At 38.2% G+C, this 20,790-nt stretch overlaps 1 protein-coding gene across 3 annotated transcripts in view; it reads left to right on the top strand.

Annotated features, from left to right (window-relative positions):
• The window catches only part of GABRB2 (gamma-aminobutyric acid type A receptor subunit beta2), a 231,442-nt gene that overhangs the window by 204,531 nt on the left and 6,121 nt on the right, over positions 1-20,790 (top strand). Inside the window, exon 9 of one of the 3 annotated variants that reach the window (XM_044388486.3) lies at positions 3,016-3,021. The exons of the other annotated variants lie outside the window; for them this stretch is intronic. Coding sequence (XP_044244421.1) covers positions 3,016-3,021 — 6 coding nt within the window. The remainder of the gene's footprint in view (positions 1-3,015; positions 3,022-20,790) is intronic. 3 annotated transcript variants of the gene reach the window in all.

Below are 20,790 nucleotides of genomic sequence, written 5' to 3'. Positions count from 1 at the left end.
AAAGATCAATTAAAAGTTTTTTAAAAATAGAAAATCAAAATAAAATTATGTACAAATAAGTAAGTTCTTTAAGGGATGCCGGGATGGCTCAGTCAGTTAAGCATCTGCCTTCAGCTCAGGTCATGGTTGGGATCAAGTACCATGTCAGGCTTCTTGCTCAGCAGGGAGCCTGCTTCTCCCTCTGCCTGCTGCTCCCCCTGCTTGTGCTCTCTCTCTCTCTCTCTGACAAATAAATAAGATTTAAAATAAATCAGTTCTTTTTAAAAAATAAGTAAAATAGGGAAATAATTGATCAAGGAAAAACTTACTAAAGAAGCAAAGAGGGAGCCAAAGTAGAAATTTTTTAAAAGCATAATAATTGCTTTTCTAAAAGGTGAAATTAAAAGAAAATTATGCAAAGATCTCAGAAAATGTGGATAAAATATATGACATTCTTAGAAGATATAAATTAGCAAACTGAACCTAGAAGAAAGAGAAAACAGAAACAGAGCAATTACCAAAGATAAAACTAAGAAAACTGACAAAACGATGTAACCACACTCCAGCCCAGAAGTCTTCAGCAGTAAGTCTTGTCAAACATTATAAGCAAATACTTCCGGTGCCAAAACCATAAATGAAAAAACAAAAGTATATGAAAAAAAAAGCTATGGATCCACTTTATTAATGAATATTTCAGTGGAGGAAAAAAATCTTTAAATATCAAGTTTAATCCAGAAAATATTAAAAGCAAACTGCAACATAAGCACATACTGTCATTTCAAAACATGATTATAATATTATTTACCATATTCATACATTGAAAAGGTGAAAATTTTTTCATCCTTCCAGTAGATTACCAAGAGTTATTCTAAGGTATCTGTTGAATTCAGTATTCATTTTTGGTTGTAAATTTAAAATCCCTTAGGGAATTGGGAAATGATGGATATTTTTCCTGCTGTTTCCTTACTTCTCTTCATCTAACCAAAAGCTCTCTCTTACATTTTGTCTTAGGGTGGGAAAGTACAGGCAGGGACAAGAAATGGTGCTGACTATCACACCATTATTTAATTTTGTAAAAATTATTAGCCATTGAAATTACATGAGAGAAAATAAGGAATGTTAGAAAAGGAGGGAAAAGGATTTCACTCTTAGCAAAACAAAACAAAAATTCTGGGAGAAACTTTTAGAAACCCTATGAGAAAGGAGAAAGGGAAGTTTTCACAGCTTTTCTATATAAAGAGTATATAAATAATAATTAAAATATTTGAAGGAAAGAAAAGAGCCCTTTTACTACTAATAATAGGTTTTTGACGAAAGAAAACTTTGTTAAAAAAAACTTATTTTGAGGTGCGTGGGTGGCTCAGTCGTTAAGCCTTCAACCCAGGGCATGATTCCGGCGTTCTGGGATCGAGCCCCGCATCAGGCTCCTCCACTGGGAGCCTGCTTCTTCCTCTCCCACTCCCCCTGCTTGTGTTCCCTCTCTCGCTGGCTGTCTCTCTCTGTCAAATAAATAAATAAAATCTTTAAAAAAAAAAAAACTTATTTTTTTTAAAGGTAACATGTTAAGAGAATCAGTTTTTTTCTGAATTATTTTATGAGTTTAGTGTAATCTCATTGGATGACCAATGGCTTCCTTTGGAATTTTGATCTTTAGTGGTTGGTTTTAGAAGTCTGACATAGTAATTTTAAAGTTTTTTTGGAAGAAAAAAATATATGTGAAGAATCAGGAAAGTGAAAAAAAAAGAAAAAAGAAAGAAAAGACTAGCTCTACCAGAAGTTTAAATGAATTGTAAAACCAGAGTGATTAATGCAGTATAGTACTGAATCAGTGCTATCTAAATAAAGAGCACAGGAATTGTCTTAGAAACATTAGAAAATTAAATTATTAATAAAAGTATCATTTAATAACATTGGGAACATGTAAGTTATTTAATAAACAATGGCGAGTAATTAGATGGTCTGACCATTTGGGAATATTTAAATGTAATACCATACATCTAACCCACCCCTTCCTCCAGATTAAATTCTAGATAAATTAAAGTGCTAGATATTTTTTAAAGACAAATGGATACATAAAAAGCAGAAAACCATGTATAAATATTTTAGTTAACATAAATTTGGTAAAACAAGACAGGAAATCTAGAATTCGGGAAAGAATAATATATTTGAGCTTTAAAAATGTTTGATTTCTGTATTTTTCTTTTTCTCTTACCATTCTTATCAGATAAAGCTTTTCTTTCCACAAGGAGCATAATTTTTTGTCTTCTTTCTAATTACTAATTGCTTTTTAAAGCACATGGTTATTTTCATTTAATAATCCCACTTTTAAAGCCCACTTTTTGAGGGTAAAAACAATCAAAATGTTTTATAATTATTTTTTTAAGTTTTTTTTTTTTTTTTTTTTTTGAGAGAGAGAGAGAGAGCACCAGCAGGGGGGAGGAGCAGAGGGGCAAGCAGACTCCCTGCTGAGCAGGGAGCCCAGCATGGGGCTGGATCCCAGGACCTCCGAGAACACCAGGAACATAACCTGAGGAAAGGCAGATGCTTAGCTGACTGAGCCACCCAGGTGTCTCTATAATCTTTTTTTTTTCATGAATCTGTTACATCTGTTTATACTTTTATATGAGCAGATTCTCTTTCTCATTTTCCCTTCAACAATATTGATTATTGATTGCTCTTCACAATTTATTATGGGTATAGTCTTATTTTAATTTGTATTTCCCACATTTCTTAAGCAATGTAATAACTTTTCATATATTTATGTGGTGGAATCAGCTTCCCTGTGAATTGCCTATGGTTACTGTTTTTTTTTTTTTTTAAGATTTTATTTATTTATTTGAGAGCGAGAGAGAGCATGGCGGGAGGGGCAGAGGGACTAGCAGACTCCCCACTGATCAAGGAGCCCAACACAGAGCTTGATCCTAGGACCCTGAGATCATGACCTAAGCTCAAGACAGACGCTTAACCGACTGAGCCACCCAGAAACCCCTTGCCTATGGTTACTCTTATCCATTTCTCTTTTTTCAGTTTCGAGAGGTCCAAGTATAATAAATATACTAACCATTTATTAGTATGAGCATTGCAGATATTTTTCCCAAGCTCTCACTCATTCCATAACAAGTTTTCAATTTTTATATTGTCTAATTATTAATACTTTTGTATTTTCTGGGTGTCCTGGAATGGATAAAAATTCCTCCTGAAAGTCTAGGTTAGGCATATGGTCTAATGAATTTTTCTAAAAGTTTTTTTTTCCTTTTCATACTTAATTGATTATTTCATGTTTTACATTTAATCCATCTTAAATAATATATTATTGTTAGTGCAAGAAAATGGTCAACTTTATATTTTTCTAGGTATAAAACCAATAGCACAAGCATTATTAAATTATTGTATTTTAAAAATCCATTTTCCCAATGGTTACATTTGGAGAGTGGGGTGGGATGATAAAACACTTCCATTTTTCATTTTATGTCTTTCTGTAGAGTTTGAACTGTTACAATGAGCATATATTACTTTTAAAACTTAAGACAGTGTGTGAGTCTGTATATATACATATTCCCACTCAATTTGGCAGTATGATCCTGGGATGCAGTTATTACATCCTCTCTTATACACAGAGACACACACGCTTATTCACCATACCTACCACACCCATACAGACACAAACCACACACGGACACAATTCCTAGTTTTCCCAATGCTTCATAGATCACTTAACCAGAATAACCCTATTACATATAAATAACACACGCTCATTTCTAATAATTATTGTGTATATTCTAATAATTATTGCTATCAGAAAGAAAAAGAAGGAAGGAAGGAAGAAGGGAGTAGGGAGAGGGAGGAAAGAAGACGGAAAGAGGGAGAGAATGGTGTGGGCTGAACAGTAACTGGTCTGCCTTGGGAATAGTCAAGCCCTTGCTGTCTGACTTTCTTGTCAATGTTGTCACCAGTGATACAGTTAGACAAAGAGACCTTTACTGTTTTTTTTTTAAGTTTGGACATACCTATAGCAACACTGCCCATGGATCCCTGCAGATATAGTTCCCCATGAAAAAATTAATCTTCTAACTTGGTACAGCAAACTGAAATTCAGATGACTCAAGATTTAAGTTTTAATTCTGACACTTAAGCCATATTTGTAATATCCAAGAGGTCCACCTGTCCTGCAAAATAAGGATGTGATCTCTAAGATCTCATCCACCTTAAAAATTACATGGTTCTAGAATGTTTACTGAGCCTTCCTGCCCGAAATTCATTAGTTCCATAGCCTCCTTTTGATTAAACCGCCTATCACTTATTTCTACTACAAGCAGTTGTTTATTAATTTAAAATTTACAAACAGGTGTACAGAGTTAATATCATACTGTGTGGTTAAAAATCATTTTATTTAATAACTTTCCTATTGGAAAAATGTGGAAAAATGTCTATAGAGAGAAATATTGTAAAACAATTCCTGGGGTAGGAACAACTGAAGGTACTATGAATCCAACTCCTTTTCTAAAATTAACTCATCTAAATAAGGTATAGTTCTTACATGGGAAAAATTAGACTTGGATAAATTGAATAGTAAGCTGTAAAGAAGGTAGTAAGTAGCCAAGCAGGCAGGTCCATTAGACTATGATAATATTGTGCCCTGGTGTAGTATTTATACTTTCTCAATGTGCTTCAATGATCTCAAAAATAACCAGATCCATAGAGGGTAAATATAAACCCCATTTTATAAATGAGTAAATGGAACAGACACCTAGGCATTCATTATGGAAACACATTTCCAGGACCAAAGCCCCTTGAATCTTACTACCATGTTCTTATCCATTGCCTGGTCAGCTTCTCTGTTGAATCCCTTCTTAATCAGAGAACCTGGTTATCTCCTGTCCTACAAGGAGGCCAACATTTACCAACTATGATTCATTTCCCTTCAATTAGGTTTTTTCCTAGAATGAGAACCGCAACCAAAGAGTTAAATTTTGAGAACATATTTGTTCTGTCAGAGGGCCCATGTTGCCAGTAAACAAAATTTAGCAAACGACAGAAAAGGTATATATGTAACATTTTGTGGTTTTCCAAAGCACTTGTAATACGTTGCCTCTTCAGGTGCTCCATTCCATTCTAGAATTCGAAATACAATACCGCTAATATGCTACTACCATGTTGTTAGATCAGTACTGGAAGTCAAGCCCACCTTGTGGAATATTAACATAGTCTTTAAGGAAAGACATGCAATGGTTTTCAATTTTAAGACAAAGCTTCACTTCTGAAGAGCTCCTTAAGTTAGTATGATACTTACCTATACTGAAAACATGTAATTTCTTTCCTATTGTCCATTATAAAAACCCGCCAATAAATTAATGGTGTATTTTGCAGTTACTAAATTTCCTAAAATCAGATTTTAGGAAATGTGGTAACAGTCGTAGTATCATGAGTACAATTATTTCTGAGAAAACTCTGGAAAGATGAATTGTTGAAAAATAGAAAACTGTGTGTTCCTTGGGCAGCTTTGGGAATTAAGGACTGGCATTAAATTTTTATTAACCATCTTTCTATTAATATTAAATTGTTAAAAAGCAAAACAAAACAAGTAAAGTACCTCCAGCAAGTCTTGTGTTCCTAAAGAAATTAGGAATTTTTTATGGCCTCTGCTGAGAAGAGGTTTACAGAATTGCTGGATGCTTCTTTGATTTTTGGCAAAGAGCACCAAGAGAGACATAACGAAAATGGAACCTGACATAATTTTGAAGTCTCCCTCAGCAATAAACAAGCTGTCTCTTTGCCTCTCAATACTACTGCTAGCTTCTGCTGCAGAAAATTCCTGGAAGCTGGACCAGCTTCAAAGACCCCATAGCCAGTTTCTTCCACTGAGTCCCAGGTACTGCTCTGACTCCCTACAGCAGGGTAAGCATCTCTGAATCCTGGAGCTCAAGCCTGCTAGCCCAGGTGCCACCCTGAGAGCGCACTGCAGTAAGAGTCCTCCACAGTGAATACTGCTTTCCGGGGCATTTCACATTTCTTCACCACGTCAGGGTTGTTCACTTCAGCAGCTGAGAGCGTTGGTCCCCTGACGCCAACAACATGGGCCCCATTCCTGTGAGAGTCTTTCGGATACGCGTTGCTCCCGTCGCGGCAGCCAGCTGTAGGATAGCATTAAACTTTTCTCACAAGGGACAAGATTTAGAAGAAACATCACAGATGTGCTGATCACTCAGCAGGTTTATCAAATTATTGCTCTTGGAGAGTACCACAGCTGTTCAGAGCACAGGCACACCTAGCTCATCAAACCGACTCGATTCCGAATTTGAGACCGTCCTGAGTTTAAGCCCTGTCATTCTCACTTGTTAGATATGTCAGCCTGAGAAAGCTCTCTGAGCCTCAGTTTCCGAGTTTGTAAGATGGGGATGACTGTCGTACCCTTAAAAGATAGTTTTAAGGATTGCAGGAGGTAATTTGAGGAAGTACTTGGAAAGCCAGCATTTCTTAAGCACTAACCTCAAAATTGATGTCTATCATGAAAAGGATTGCAAGGGCAGAACTCTTGACTTTCCCCATTTCTCAAGATTTGTTTCTAAATGAAGCACTGTCTCTGTCAGTGGGATGAAACAGTCCACTGCCTCTATAATATTCTTTCAAATTGTATGACAGAATCAGAATGAATAGTACATAGTACACATGATGCATGCTACTGAGTTTCTTGCTACTGAGGTGTTAACTTTAAATGCGTGTTCTGGAAAAGCTTCACAGAGTAAAAAGGACAGTCTGTCTCAGGGGCAAAAAAAAGAGCAAAGTGCCCTTCTGCCCTGCCGATATACATGGCTATGACAGAACAACGGTATTTTAACCCTTGAAAGAATGTGAATTGATCTTCTCATTTTATAAATGAAGAAACTGATACCCAGAGAGATAGATTGACTAGTCTGCGGACACACAGCAATTAAATAACAAAGACCCTAATTCTGTGTAACCTGTGTGACACGGAATAACCTGTGTAACCTGCCCATTGTGCAGCACTGCTTTTCACTTCTTGACTTGACAATACATAATAATTTGATCTGCACCTTTCCTCAATCCCTTGCTTTTTTCAACAAAGTACTCTGACAAATATTAGTAAACAGGAAACCATTCTGGTGCATTGGAAATTGTTCCATCCTGGCTCCTACCCTATGTAACATTGAACAAAATACTTCTGAACTACTAGTAATATTTCTAAAAAACTAACATTTACCAAGAGTTGACAAGAGCTTTATTTGAATTTTTACCATCCACTGCCCTGCCCCATAGTAGCATTTTATAGGAGGCCATCCTCAGACCACAACATCAGAATCACCAATACTTTAAAAAATGCAGAACCCCAGCCCATTCCTGGATTTACTGAATCAGAATTTCTGATGACCCAAAAATTTAAATTTTAGCACATTCTCCAAGTGATTCTAATGCTTATGAAAGCTTGAAGCTTGTTGAGTTACTAGATACCCTTACAGTCCTCTAAAATTTTACTGATGACAAAAACTGAGGTCCAGAGAGAAATAACATATTAAGTCACACAGCTTAGTAAGTTGCAAACCTGGGATTTGAACTCAGATCTTTATTATTATTATTATTATTATTATTATTATTATTATTATTATTATTCAGGTCTTTTATTATTATTATAACTCAGGTCTTTTATTATTATGATTATGATTATTATCATCATCGTCATCATCTGAGGGCTTTCAATATTTAACACAGAGTCTAGCTGATATTTTGTTCTTTGGCAAAGCATCAGCTTAGATTTGATGTTCTTTCTTATCTCCCTAAATTCATAATTTTCTTCATTTCTTAATTCAACCTATAGCCTGCATTTTGTAAAGTTTACCATCATCTGCAGATCTCAGAGCCAAGGGTCATTTGGTGTTAAAATGGAACAGAGAGAAGTTTGATAAGGCTGTGTCAGATTAATAGCAGTCTCCCAACAAGCGTTGTATTGTGAGAGTGGATGGTGCATTTGGCAAATTCTCACTGCAGTAGTAATTCACCATGTAATTGACTAAATGTACAGGACTGTCGGCCACCGTTGTACAGGGTTCCCTGATTGAAGTGGATTTAATTGCTCCCTCTCCAGTTCACTCTCCCCCTGGGGTTTAGTTGGTGCCTTGATCGTGATTAATTCAGCATTCTGAAAAGGGAGAACAAAAAATTACCAACGAACTCCTCTACCCCTTTACCGTATAGATGTTGAAGACCTGGTTTAGCAGACTTGGAGATCTACCCTAGATCCTTAAAAAATTCCTTTTGTTTTTTTTAGTTCTACAGTCAGTGACTTTGAGAACTTGAAGGGGTCTAAGAGATGATGTCGCCTGGTACTTCTCAATCTTTAGTGTGCATAAAAGCTGGCTACATATCTTGCTCAAGTGCGGGTTGCTATTCTGCAGGTGTAGGGTGGGGCCTGAGATTCTGCACTTCTAACAAACTTCCTGGTGATGCCAAAGCTGTTGGTCTCTGGACCACACTCAAGAGCAAAGAGCTAGCCCAGGGAATGCAAATGAGTTCCAACCCTGAAGGAGTAGTGGTTGCTGCCTTCAGAACTAGACTGAAGGTTCTGTAGTTGACTCGGGGACCGGCTGGTCCATTTGCCTGGTTTGTGCCTCTCTCAGGTGTAAGGATAGGAAACTTCACCTCAACATAAATTTTTGTTGTTTTTAATTAATACTTCCTTTTACCTATAGTTTCATTTTTTATTTCCTTTTTTAAATATTGAGGTATAATTGACCTAACATTATATTAGTTTTAGGTTTGCAACATGATTATTTGTGTGTGTATATGTGTGTGTGTGTGTGTGTGTGTGTGTATCAAAATGATTGTCATGATAAGTTCAGTTAACATCCATCATGGTACATTTTTTTTCTTGTGATGTCTCATTTTTATATGCAGACACGGAAACCCAAAAATGTCAGTAAATTCCTCAGGATCATATAAGCTAGTTAGTGGTGGAGCTGGGACTAACTGAAGCTGGAACTGAAACCTAGGCTTCTGAGTTGCACAATTTAATCGCAGATTGCATGTGAAGCTGTTTTAAAATATCTTTCCTCAGCTCTGTCATTGGCAGAGCAAGCCACAGAGTGCAATTCGGAGTCAAGAAGCCAAGACACTGAGTCGAATTCAGCCTTTGAAAAGTTCTGCAACTTTGGGAAAAGAATTTCTCTGTATCTTAGTTTTGTTAATCTGTGAGATGAGGCCTTCTCAGGCCTTTCGAATTCCTTCTGACGTTGTAGAGGCAATGAAATAGAAGACATGAGAGCCATCTGATAAAACATAAGTAACTTAAATAAATCTAGGGGATTTTATTAAAATTACTGTAGGATCACTTTATTCTTACAGGATTATTGTTTTTGGAAAACTGCCTCTATATTTCTATATATCTATATTTTATATAGATATAAACATATATATATGTATACTTACATATATAAAATATATATGAATAATACATGACCTTCCTATTATCATGGGTTGAATTTTATCTGAAATTATTGAAATTACTATTTTGAATTTTACTAATGATACCTTTTTGATTTTCTACCCACCTTTAATGCATCTGGTCTGTGCAAAGCATGCGTAGAGACATGGGAAGTGAGAAAGAGAGAGAGAGAGATGAAGCAAGCCAGCTTAAATCTTGTCAGTGATATCTTGTTCTGGGCTGCCAGCAGCAACAAGACTCCATGTTTCTTTATTCACATCCAGAAGGAAAGATGAGGACTTTTTTTTTTTTTAACCCCAAAGCCTCCAATAAACCTTCCCTTTCTTTTCATTGATTCAGTTGCCTTATGCCTTCCGATTCCTGAACCAATCCCTGGTAAGGGGAGGGGGGAATACTGAGACTGGTTTATAGCAATCAGGCCCACATCTGGCACAGAGAATCACTCTTTCCCATTGTTACAACGGGTGGGATAGATTCAACCACAATCCGCTGCACAGGCTAATGGGGAAATACAAAGAATTAGTTTTACCTACCTATGTAAACCAGTGAATTTGCATTTTCTTTCCCAGTTGAGCAATGTTAAAGTTGTAAGTATTGTAGGAGTGTTACCTTTTGTTACACACCTAATTGTGTGCCAGACATGATGGTAGGTTCCTTAAGTCTCTTGTCCCCAGCTTAAAACAAACCATCACATAGTGTGCTTTCATTTTAAAGATGAGGTGATATAACTTATTTTAAAGATGAGCAACCTGAGACTCAGCTAAGCTATGGAACTTGACCAAGGGCACAGAATAGAAGCTAGAATACAAAGCTGATTTCAAAACTCATCCCTTCAAGCCTTAACTAACTATATATATGTTCTTATCTACAATTTAAATTTAAGATAGTGCTGCAGAAAGATGATCTCCAAAATGTAATTTCATATCATCTCTACATTGTAATGAAGCTCTCATTATAAATGCATTTAATTGGGGAAGTAAGAGAAGACAGAAATTAATCCAAAAACTTTAGCTTTGCTGATGGGTGCAAGCTCTCCCTTCCCCAAATTTTACTGATCCTGTTGGCAAACAACAAAATGGAACACTTTGAGTCACCCCTTGCCTCTGCCCACTATAAGGATGAAGAACTAAACAAAATTAAGCATTAGGAAGAAATATTATTTGCAGTTACTTTTAGTAGGCCTGTGAATAATGAGGTCTCAGCATTAGACGCTTTCCAGACGACTGAAACGAGAAGATTCGCACAGCCCAAACCAACAGGAAGCTCCCTGCCCAAGGGCTGCCGCAGAGAGTGGCACAGGTGTCTTGCTGTGTTCATTCATTTTTTGAAGAGTAATTGAGCAAGTGCTGTGTGTGGTCCTCTGCCACTACTTCCACGGCTGTTTTAATTCAAAAACTGGTTTACCGTCCCCAACCTCTCCTGTCCATGATGTGACGCCAGTTCAATTCCTTTATTTCTATCTAATGTCTCACGACGTCTTCCACATTATCTTTATTATGTGCTCTCCAGTGCCTCTGCCTCCCTCACCCGTCCCTGACTTAGAACTTTCTCTTCTCTAATTAAAGTTACCGTTCCGTGAGTTTATCATATAGGGCACTCTTTTAGGTACTTTATGTGAATTCTCTCATTTAATCCTCATGACCACCCAGTAAGGCAGACACCGTTCTACCTATTTTACAGTTGAGAAAACTGAGGCTCAGAAAGGTTCAATATCCTGCCGAAGATCACAGAGCTTTGTGACCTTTCCTTTAACCCAGTCTGCTTCTAACCCAAGCAGTGTGGCTTCAGAGCCCATTGATGCCTCAACCCAAGAGAAAGTGAATGCTTATAGGTTTACCCTGAGAGTGCCTACAGTCTATAGGTGAAGAGTTTGGATATTTGTACTAGCTTATTTTAAAATCTAACATGAGTCCCTCTCATTTCACAAAGTGGCTCTTCCTAAAATGAAGTCAAATCAAAGTTAGCAGGAAAGGTCCAGAGGTAAAAGAGATCCCTCAAGCTGTCTAACGTGGTACTTACTGAATATAATGTGTAGACAAAGTCCCCCTACCTTCCCACTTTCTTTCTCTTCCCGCCTGATAAGCCTGACTCTCTCTTTATAAAGGCCCAGTGCCACATTTACCCCACCCCCACCCCCGGCAGCTCCGAGCTCAGGCCATAATCTCTTACTTGCCCACTGCCCTGCCCCATTCTTGTCACCGTTCCTTCAGCTGCACGGTGCATGCTCATATTCCTAAATGTCTCCCCCTCAAAACAAGAGGGAATTTTACTGTCTCAAGGGAACATGTAACTCCTGGCATACCATCGATCTTCAGTGTGATGACTCTGAATGAGACTGTCTGGGTTCACATTCCAGATCCCTTATTTACTCACTCCGTTACTTTCTGCAAGTGACTTAAATTTTTAGTCTCAGCAGGCTTATCTCAGAAATGAGAGTTGTTCATAAGAGAACCTACCATAAAGGAGTGTGGTGAAGAATGCGTGCCATAATCCACAGAGCGTGCTCATAACTCCCTGGAATATAGTATGTAAGCCCACTAAATGTTGACTGCAAGTATTACCTGCTAATTTAATTGATACTTCTTGAGTCCCTATCCAACGTGCTCCTTGCCCTCACAGGGACCACATCTTAAAGGGAGGATACACTTTCAACAAATGTCTATGGAAATAATACATAAGCAAAAATAAAGGCAGTGAGGGAAATGTCTTCATTGCTATGAGAACCTGACGGAGTGCGGTATGACCCAGGAACACTCCCCAGTAGAAGGAACATTTTCGAACTGAGCTGTGAAAGATGCAAATATGTAGGAGTAAGGAAGGCTGAATATGGATCCCCTACTCCCTATTATCTAATGACACAAAGGTTAGAAATTCCATGGTCCTAAGAAGCTGTGTGGAGTTTATAAATACTTTTGTTGTAATTAGATATTTGCCATTCATATTTGTTATGAATACATTTTTCTGTAATCATACTGCTTTTATCAGTTATTTTGCTTTTGTTGTATACAGTGGGTGCACGCTTACAAGTACACACTTTGAGTTATTTGGACTACATCACTTTTTAATTACTGCTGAGTCACTGTTCACTAGTGCATTTTTTTTAAGCAGTTACTAGATCCATTGCTCTTTAGTGCTAAATATGTGTCTCAACTCCCACTCATAGGATTTGGTAACCAGTATGAATCCATGTACCCTCCCCATCCAGCCCACCTCTGTTCTAGAGACCCATTTCAGCGCCACTTTCATGCCCCCTGCCATTTAAGAACCAAACTAAACTCTAAATGCATAGAAGCAAAGGTCACTGGCTGTGTTCCCGGCATCTCTGTGGAGCTGAATGTTTCTTTCTGTTACCCTTTTGCTACATGTTCACTGGAATCCTGCCTATCTGGTCTGCATTAGATCAGCTTTCTGGCGTCTTAGCCAAATGAAATGAAAAACAATAGGAGGCAGGGGGTAATGTTCTGTAGAAGGAGAAAGTGTCTCTAATACATAAGAGTGGAGCAGATTATAGGCTAGCTGGTTTGTTTTTGTTTGGTTAGAGTAGACTAATTCTCTTTTTTTGAGTCAATATCTTACAGGGGGAGGGAACTATCAGATTTTTAACTGCATTAAAACATTGGTGCCTTGACTAAGGAGGACAGAAACTAAAACTTGACTTCTTTGCTTCTAGATGACAGATAGAAGCAGATGGTAATTTCCCTCTGACACAGAAATGAAGAAATAGCAATGGGTGGCTCTGTATGACCAAACTCCTCCTCATAGCTTATGGGACAAGGTTGTGTTTCAAAACCCAGTAACAAGAGAAAACCATGGGTGTCCCAATGACCTGGGATAATCATGGCTCACAACCTTTAAGCAAATATAACCTACCAGTAAGTCTTGAAATTTGACCTGATTAATTGCCACATTTTTATTCACTTTGGAAGCTAGAAAAGCCACCCCTTTTCCCCCTGAGGAACATGCACTGGTATCACCCTTGACAACATGTGTAAGCCCCAGAGGGAAAATGTAGCTCCTCTTTTGCTGAAGTTTATCCATTTTTCTCCCTCTCCCTCTCCCTCTCCCTGTGCATTAGAAACACTTGACTCGTGTTTTTCCAGCGTTGCAGAAAGAAACCAAAACAAATGCCCTCTATGATATTAGTTAAAAATGGATTGGGAAATTGTGAATTACTAGTTACATGGTGTGTCTAAAAATCTTGAGCAAGTCATCACCCATAATGCTTTGAGTTGTATGAACCAGCTAATAAAAAGATTAGATCCATTTTTTTCTCTCCAGCTCGGGACTTGAGTCAATTATTCAGGTGGAAATTGAACCGGAACAAACCTTTACCTCTCAGGACCCTCATGAGTTTCCAGGTGGTAAAACGTCTTTGAATTATCAGGATTGGGTGGGCAAGTTCTCACATCTACCTCTGAAATTTATCAAAATAAGACTCTGGGCTTATGTAAGGTCATTTCAAACTTGGCTCCATTCCACACATCCTGAGGACCTATAGTAATTCAAGGCAAGTCCCTCCTTTGGATGGAACCAAAGTAAATTAAAATTAATAGATTGAAAATACAGTTTCCTTCACTTTTTCCAGCTTCAGAGAATTTTAATATGATTCCTATCTTTTATATTTTTTCCATACAATAAAAATGACTCCTCATTTTCAGCTTTAGCTGAAACTAGTAGCTTTATCTTTTAAATTAAGAAGAGGAACCCAGAGAGAATTGTCAACCTTCCAAAAGAAATAAGTCAATTCATCATATTTTTTATTAATTTTACTTTATTATTAAATGTAGCAATTTGAATGTAGTCTCATTTCCCCTAAACATAGCATGCATCCTTCAATCTCAAACCAAATACTATTTTTAAAAATACATGATCTGTCATTTACATATCATTCTTAATGAATTCCACATAAATTAACAATATATAGAAAAGAATCATTTTCCAAGAGAGATAAATTTGATTCTGTGAAAGTAAAAGGCATCGAAGAGATTAAGCCACAAAAAATTAAGGAGGCTACTTAGAATGTTCAAGAACAGAGAGATACTGCAGAATTTTTCACAGCAGCATCCTACATGGTTAGGAAAACAAATATAATATTAGCACTGGATATAGATCACAGTTTTTGTTCTGTTTTGTTTTTTCCATATATTTTTTCTTTTTCTTTTTCTTTTTTTTTTTTTTTAATTATGTTCAACTGTATTTCCTACAGTTTTGAAGGAAGCTCCAGGACTATAGAATTTTTGCTAGATAGATTTTCCCTATGCATTATTCCTATGTTATGCTATGAATTTTTTTAAAAAGCAATAAAGCAGTTCATAATTATAGATTAAATGGAACTGAAAGGCAAAGTTTTTATAAATTATACCTACAATGACTGATGTAGCAGCCCATGGGCTGAGCCCCTAGATGTGATTTTGATCACTATGGTGATGTTTAAAAATTTGGATTTAAATGTCCTTCAGGCAGGCCTGTATTTTTTAGTCTAGTTCACTACAAAGGCAACCATTACACCTGCTTCACATTCTTATATGATCTCCCTAGCCAGATTTGAATGTGTGATCCTAGACTTAGTCTAACCCTCTAGTAATTCCATTTAGCAAGTTTTATTTTGTTTTGTTTTAAAGATTTTATTTATTTATTTGACAGAGAGAGACGCCAGTGAGAGGGAACACAAGCAGGGGAAGTGGGAGAGGAAGAAGCAGGCTCCTAGCAGAGGAGCCTGATGTGGGGCTCGATCCTGTAACGTCGGGATCACGCCCATAGCGGAAGGCAGACGCTTAACGACTGAGCCACCCAGGTGCCCCTAGCAAGTTTTATTTTGAATACTTACTTTGTATTGACTCTAGTGGTCAGCATTAGGAATATATAAGCAATAAGATACAATCTCTGCTTACGTGTTTGCTATCATGGGTGAAACGAGGGCTCTGTTGGTAATAGAGGATTTAACCTGGTGGAGAGGGTTAGCAAAGGCTATCCTAGGTCCACCTAGACTTCCTAGAGCAAGAAAGAACACTGAGGCCCAGAACAAGCCAGGATTAGAACTGGCTCTCATTGCTGAAGTCAGTGTTCTTTCCAGTCTGCTTGTGGGTGATGAAAGGGGCATATGAGAAGCACCAAAAAGAGTAGAAGCCTCTTGGCAGCTCATGCTTGCTGAAGGTCTTCTCACTCGTGATCCTGTATTAATCACAATTTTTAGAAAAGCCTTATCTTCTGGGGTCCTTTACAGAAAAACATCATATTCTTCTCTTTCTGTTCCCGAGGTATACTTCTTATTTCTTCTAAAAACTGCAGTATCATTTGAAGTAATAGCTTAAAACCTCACTGAGCTCACTTGATTCACCCATTTGGCCCAATGGATTTGTGTGTGTGTGTGTCTGGAGCAGAAACTTTCCACTTTGTGATGACTATAGAGTAGGATTTCCTTAACAGGGAATCAGTTGACTAAGCAAACCTTGAGATATGTGCTCATGTGATCTACCTATGAAAAATTAAGAATTGAAAAACTAAACAGGAATAACTAGACCTACCCATATCCTTTCCATAAATACTTCTCCTCATGTGAAACTATTTAGTAGAGAAAGCACAAGATTTGAATCTGCTAACATAAATTTAAATGATTGCTTAAATATTTAATAAACTTTAAGCTACCTATGAACTTCTGGATTTTGATGGGAAGGGTTGTTTACAAAATGCTGATAGGACTAACTCTACCCTCGTAATGTGGTTGTGAGATTTCAAACACTTCACTATAGCATAACAGAATAAAAAAAGAGTAGAAATCTCAGTCCCTTTTTTTTTTTTCCTACAGTTTTTTTTTTTTTAAAACGACCACCCTCCTGCAACTTCCTGGGTAGTTCAGCAGTATTTTCCTGTATTTATGTTCCAGATCTGAACTCCATATTTGGTTACTATTTCCCCATTTACTTTGGTGGAGGGATTCGACAAAGATATTAGCCTTTTCTTGCTTTCTTAGAATCTCCACTTCATATTCTAGTTGGGTGAACTTTCTTTCACCTCTTAGAATACCAAATGCGTGTTAGGTGGTTTCTGAGTGTTTTTCCTGTGGAAAGAGTGCTTTGGATATTCCCAGAGGGTTAACCATTCATTGCCTTAACATTTCAAGTTACTCAGGTCACAGTGTCATTTCATGGAAGATAAAACAAGATCTCCTACCCAACTAGTCACAGCAATTGGAAATTGCAGAGCTAGGATTTCTTGGAGTTCTGCAATTTCTCACTCTTCTCTTGATGATATGAGTGGTGAACTGAGATTTAAAATAGCCCCATTCTCACTTCCCAAGATAAGCATGCAATGCTGCTGGGCTGCTGAGGGATGTGATTTGTTTTTCTGTATAAGATTATGGGACAAGGACATTCTTCCAGCGGACACACCTGTCATTGGGAAAGGTGCAGAAAAGGGAGCAAGAAACGTGAAACTAGACCTGGAATTAACAAATTATATAAAAATAAGTTCCACTCGTCATTGTTTAACGTGGTATATTTTAAGCAAAATGAAACTCTGTTAACCAAAGCATGTTCTGTTACTTGATGGGGAAAAAAAATGTTGGGATGAGGAACGGAAAGAAGGAAGAGAAAACCTCTGAATCCAAACGTTTAACATGAATTTACCCTTGTTTGAACCATCAGCACACTGGTCAGTCTGGGAAATAAGTCAGCAGAGAAGTCCAACCTTCTATCCAATAGAATGGCTGATTCAATCAGTATGCAAACTGCCTTGTTCACAGAGGATCATTCATAGGAAGCTCTGGAATGCTGGAGTAAATAGTCTGTTTCCCAAAATTTCAGCACTTCCTTCTTGATTGATAAGCAAAATAACTCCCAGTAAAGCACAATTTTCAGATGGGTTGTTGAATGGGAAACAAGAGACTTTATTCACACTGGTTTGCTTACTAGGGCCTCTCCAAAAACCCTTGTTTTCAGGAAGGGACACTTGGGAGTTAAAGTTCAAGATGAGAAAGCAAATAGTGTAAATGCTTGGACTAGAGCAAGGCCTCGGCATAGCTCTTGCAAAGGCAATTTATCTGCAGAGAATAACAGTCTGTTCACTGGTCTTTCTTCCCCTTCATTTGCTTTTGCTTCCTTCTCTCTCTTGTTTTAACTACTACCTACAAATTTCTCACAGCTTGAGTAAGTAAAAATGCCAAGACATGAAAATTTGATAAATATTTTGTTATGTTTTCCAGAGCAATAGAGATTGCTACATGATCTTTCTGGTTAAAGGGACGCTAGTTCTTGTTAATTTCCTAATCAGAAAAAGGACAGTTTAGTGTTTTCTCCTGGGTCTCACTGCTGAAGTGAAGAAAAAGGCTATTAGGAAATCCACCTGGGCAAGCCTGGAAAGGTTGGTGTGGAGACCCAAATTCGAAGATTAGCTAAATCACGTGACAGTTGCTATTTGTTCCATTTTCTGGAATGTCTGCACCTAATACACCCTGATACAGAGATGGCATTTCAAGACAGAACTCCTAATTGAAGAAGTCTCAAGATATGTATTGTATTGTTTGATCATTAGAAATAGGAACCTTGAGGGGCACCTGGGTGGCACAGCGGTTAAGCTTCTGCCTTCGGCTCAGGGCGTGATCCCGGCGTTGTGGGATCGAGCCCCACATCAGGCTCTTCCGCTATGAGCCTGCTTCTTCCTCTCCCACTCCCCCTGCTTGTGTTCCCTCTCTTGCTGGCTGTCTCTATCTCTGTCGAATAAATAAATAAAATCTTTAAAAAAAAAAAAAAAAAAGAAATAGGAACCTTGGAACAAATAGATGAAGTGCTAGTACATTCCATACCAGCTGTGCAACTCTGGTCAGATCACTAATTATCCAAAAATCTCAACCTCCTCATTTTCAAAATGAGAATATTAGAAATAACTTTCTCATAGGGATATTGTCCAAGGTGAAATATTACAATTGTGTAAAGCCTTGAATACAATGCCTACCTCCAGAAAATAATAAATGGAAGTCACATATGTTCTCTCTATATAAAAGCTGCTTTTCAACATGGTGGTGTGTACTGTGGTCAGAACTTCAGCTTTTTCTTCATTTCTCAAGGCCTCTGCTTCTTCTTCATTTAAAGTCATGCCCTTCTGCTACTTCCAACAGACTGATAGCTTTCCAACTGTGAATTCAGCCCAACAGCCTGGCATCACCTGCGAGCTTGTTAGAAATGCAGATTGTCGAGCCTTATTCCAGACGTACTGACTCAGGAACTCTGGGAGTGGGCCCAGAGACCTCTATGTTTTAATGGGCTTTCCGAGGAATTCTGATGCACATTCAAGTCTGGAAACCACTGAAACAGACTATACCATCCACCAAACCAAAGAGATACTGCGATTGGTGATTCCCAGACAGAAATTGTCCCTGGTAGGGCTGGTGAATAGTCAAACCACAGATGTCTACTCTACCTCGGTGAAAGCATTGCAGTTAACAAGATTTTTACATCAGCTGTCATCTTTGTGACATATTTAAATGCAGGCACTCTTGTTCATTCCTCATTAAGGAAAATTTTGCAAGCCTTCGGATGACTTACCTCTACCATGCACTGAGAGGGCCGGTCCTCTTTTATGAGCTATAGAGTACACATGGGTTTGGGGGCTTCTGCTGTGCCTCAGCATGACACAGTGACAAAGACCAGATTCTAATTCTTCCTCTAATTCACCGTGCAAACATGTGTTAGGTTTCTTAACTTCTCTGTGCTTTGTTTTCTGAGCATGAGATCAGTACCTGGCCTTAGGGCCTTAGGGCCACAGGAATAACTGAAAGAGGTCAATATGTAAAATGATTAGTCCGGCTTCTAGTGGCTACTCACTAAGCTCCCTTCTCTGGGGTAAGAATGAAGCATCCATCGTGTAAATGACCAGGGCACTATGGGAAATCTGCTTCCAGATTTCAGGCACCTGAACATGATGCCCCAGCAAGAGACCTATATAAATAGAGGGAGAAGCTATAGAGCAGGAAAGGGACTCAAGAGGTAGTTCCGTGCACTTCCAATCTTCAGACTGGTGTTGCAAAATTAAGTCCACTTTTTAAAAAGGATTATATTTATGTATGTATGTGTGTGTGTGTGTGTATTTACTTACTTATTTAAGACCTAGCCAATGAGAGAGAAAGCGTGCATGCACAGGAACAGGGGGAAGAGCAGAGGCAGGGGGAAAGGGTGGGGAGAAGGAGGGAGAAAGAATCTCAAGCAGATCGGTGCTGAGCACCACGGTGGGGCTTGATCTCAGGACCCTGAGACCATGACCTGCGCTGAAACCAAGAGTCGGACACTTAACCAACTGAGCCACCTGAGTACCCCAAAATCCACCTTATTGGTGACTCACAAAGGGATTGAGTTACGAAGGGTCACAAAATTAATTCCATCCAGGCAGCAGTATTTATTGAGCATACTATGTACCAGGCACCATGTCAAGTGCTGGGGATACGACAGTGAAAGGACAGACCTTGTTTCTGCCTTTGCCAAGAAGTGTAGTCTGGTGGGGCAGACCAATATTAAACCGATGATCATAATGGTGAGCATTATGGTGGAATGTTGAAGGGCCGTGAGGAAAGACAAGCCATGCCCTTTCCCTGCTCTGCCACACCAGCAATGGAGACCTCTCCCTCTTCGACGCTGGCCTCGGGGCTGTTTTCCATGGTGGTCAGGAGGATGCTGGTGGATCGCGAACCCACAAACACTGTACTCCCTCTCTACCCATGAAATGAAAGGCAGCTGCTGCTCATCTCACTTCAACGTTCAGAAGTAACTCAGTCTAGACTTATTATATTTAATAAATGTATTATGTATTATAACAAAAACATATTCAGTGTTTACTTTGTACTAAGCATTGTTCTCAGCACTTTACACAAGCCACCAATCAAAGCAAAGTTAAATAATGTGCTGAATTCAAAGCTCTGGTTTGTTCATACAGTCCATGGCATTTGAAAAAAAAATGGCAATGGAAGATCAAATATATTCATTTAATGAGTATTTATTGCTTTTTAAAAGCAAGATCATTTATGATTTTTTGAGTGCTTACTATGTACAAAGCTGGGCTAAGTGGTTTGCATGTGCTGTCGTATTTAAGCCTCTCAAACAACAGGAGGAGACTGGTATTGGCATTTTCCCCCACTTTACCTATAAGAAAAATGAACTCAGAGAGGTTCAATAATTTGCCCGTAGTCTCAAAGCTGGTGAATGGCTCATTCCAGAATCAAAACCTGGATCGTGAGTTCAGATATAACTTGGAAACACTACACTGTATCCTCCCCTTCTAACAGCAAACTGACACAGTTCCAGGTGATAATTAGGCCATGACTGCACACCTCAAAACAAAAACAAAAAACTCCTCAGAACTGGTGACTCCAA

This window comes from Ursus arctos, unplaced genomic scaffold (genome assembly GCF_023065955.2).
Source record: "Ursus arctos isolate Adak ecotype North America unplaced genomic scaffold, UrsArc2.0 scaffold_15, whole genome shotgun sequence".
NCBI lineage: Eukaryota > Metazoa > Chordata > Mammalia > Carnivora > Ursidae > Ursus > Ursus arctos.
The sequence above is the reverse complement of the archived record's forward strand: the minus strand, read 5'-3'. Positions and strand labels throughout refer to the sequence as shown.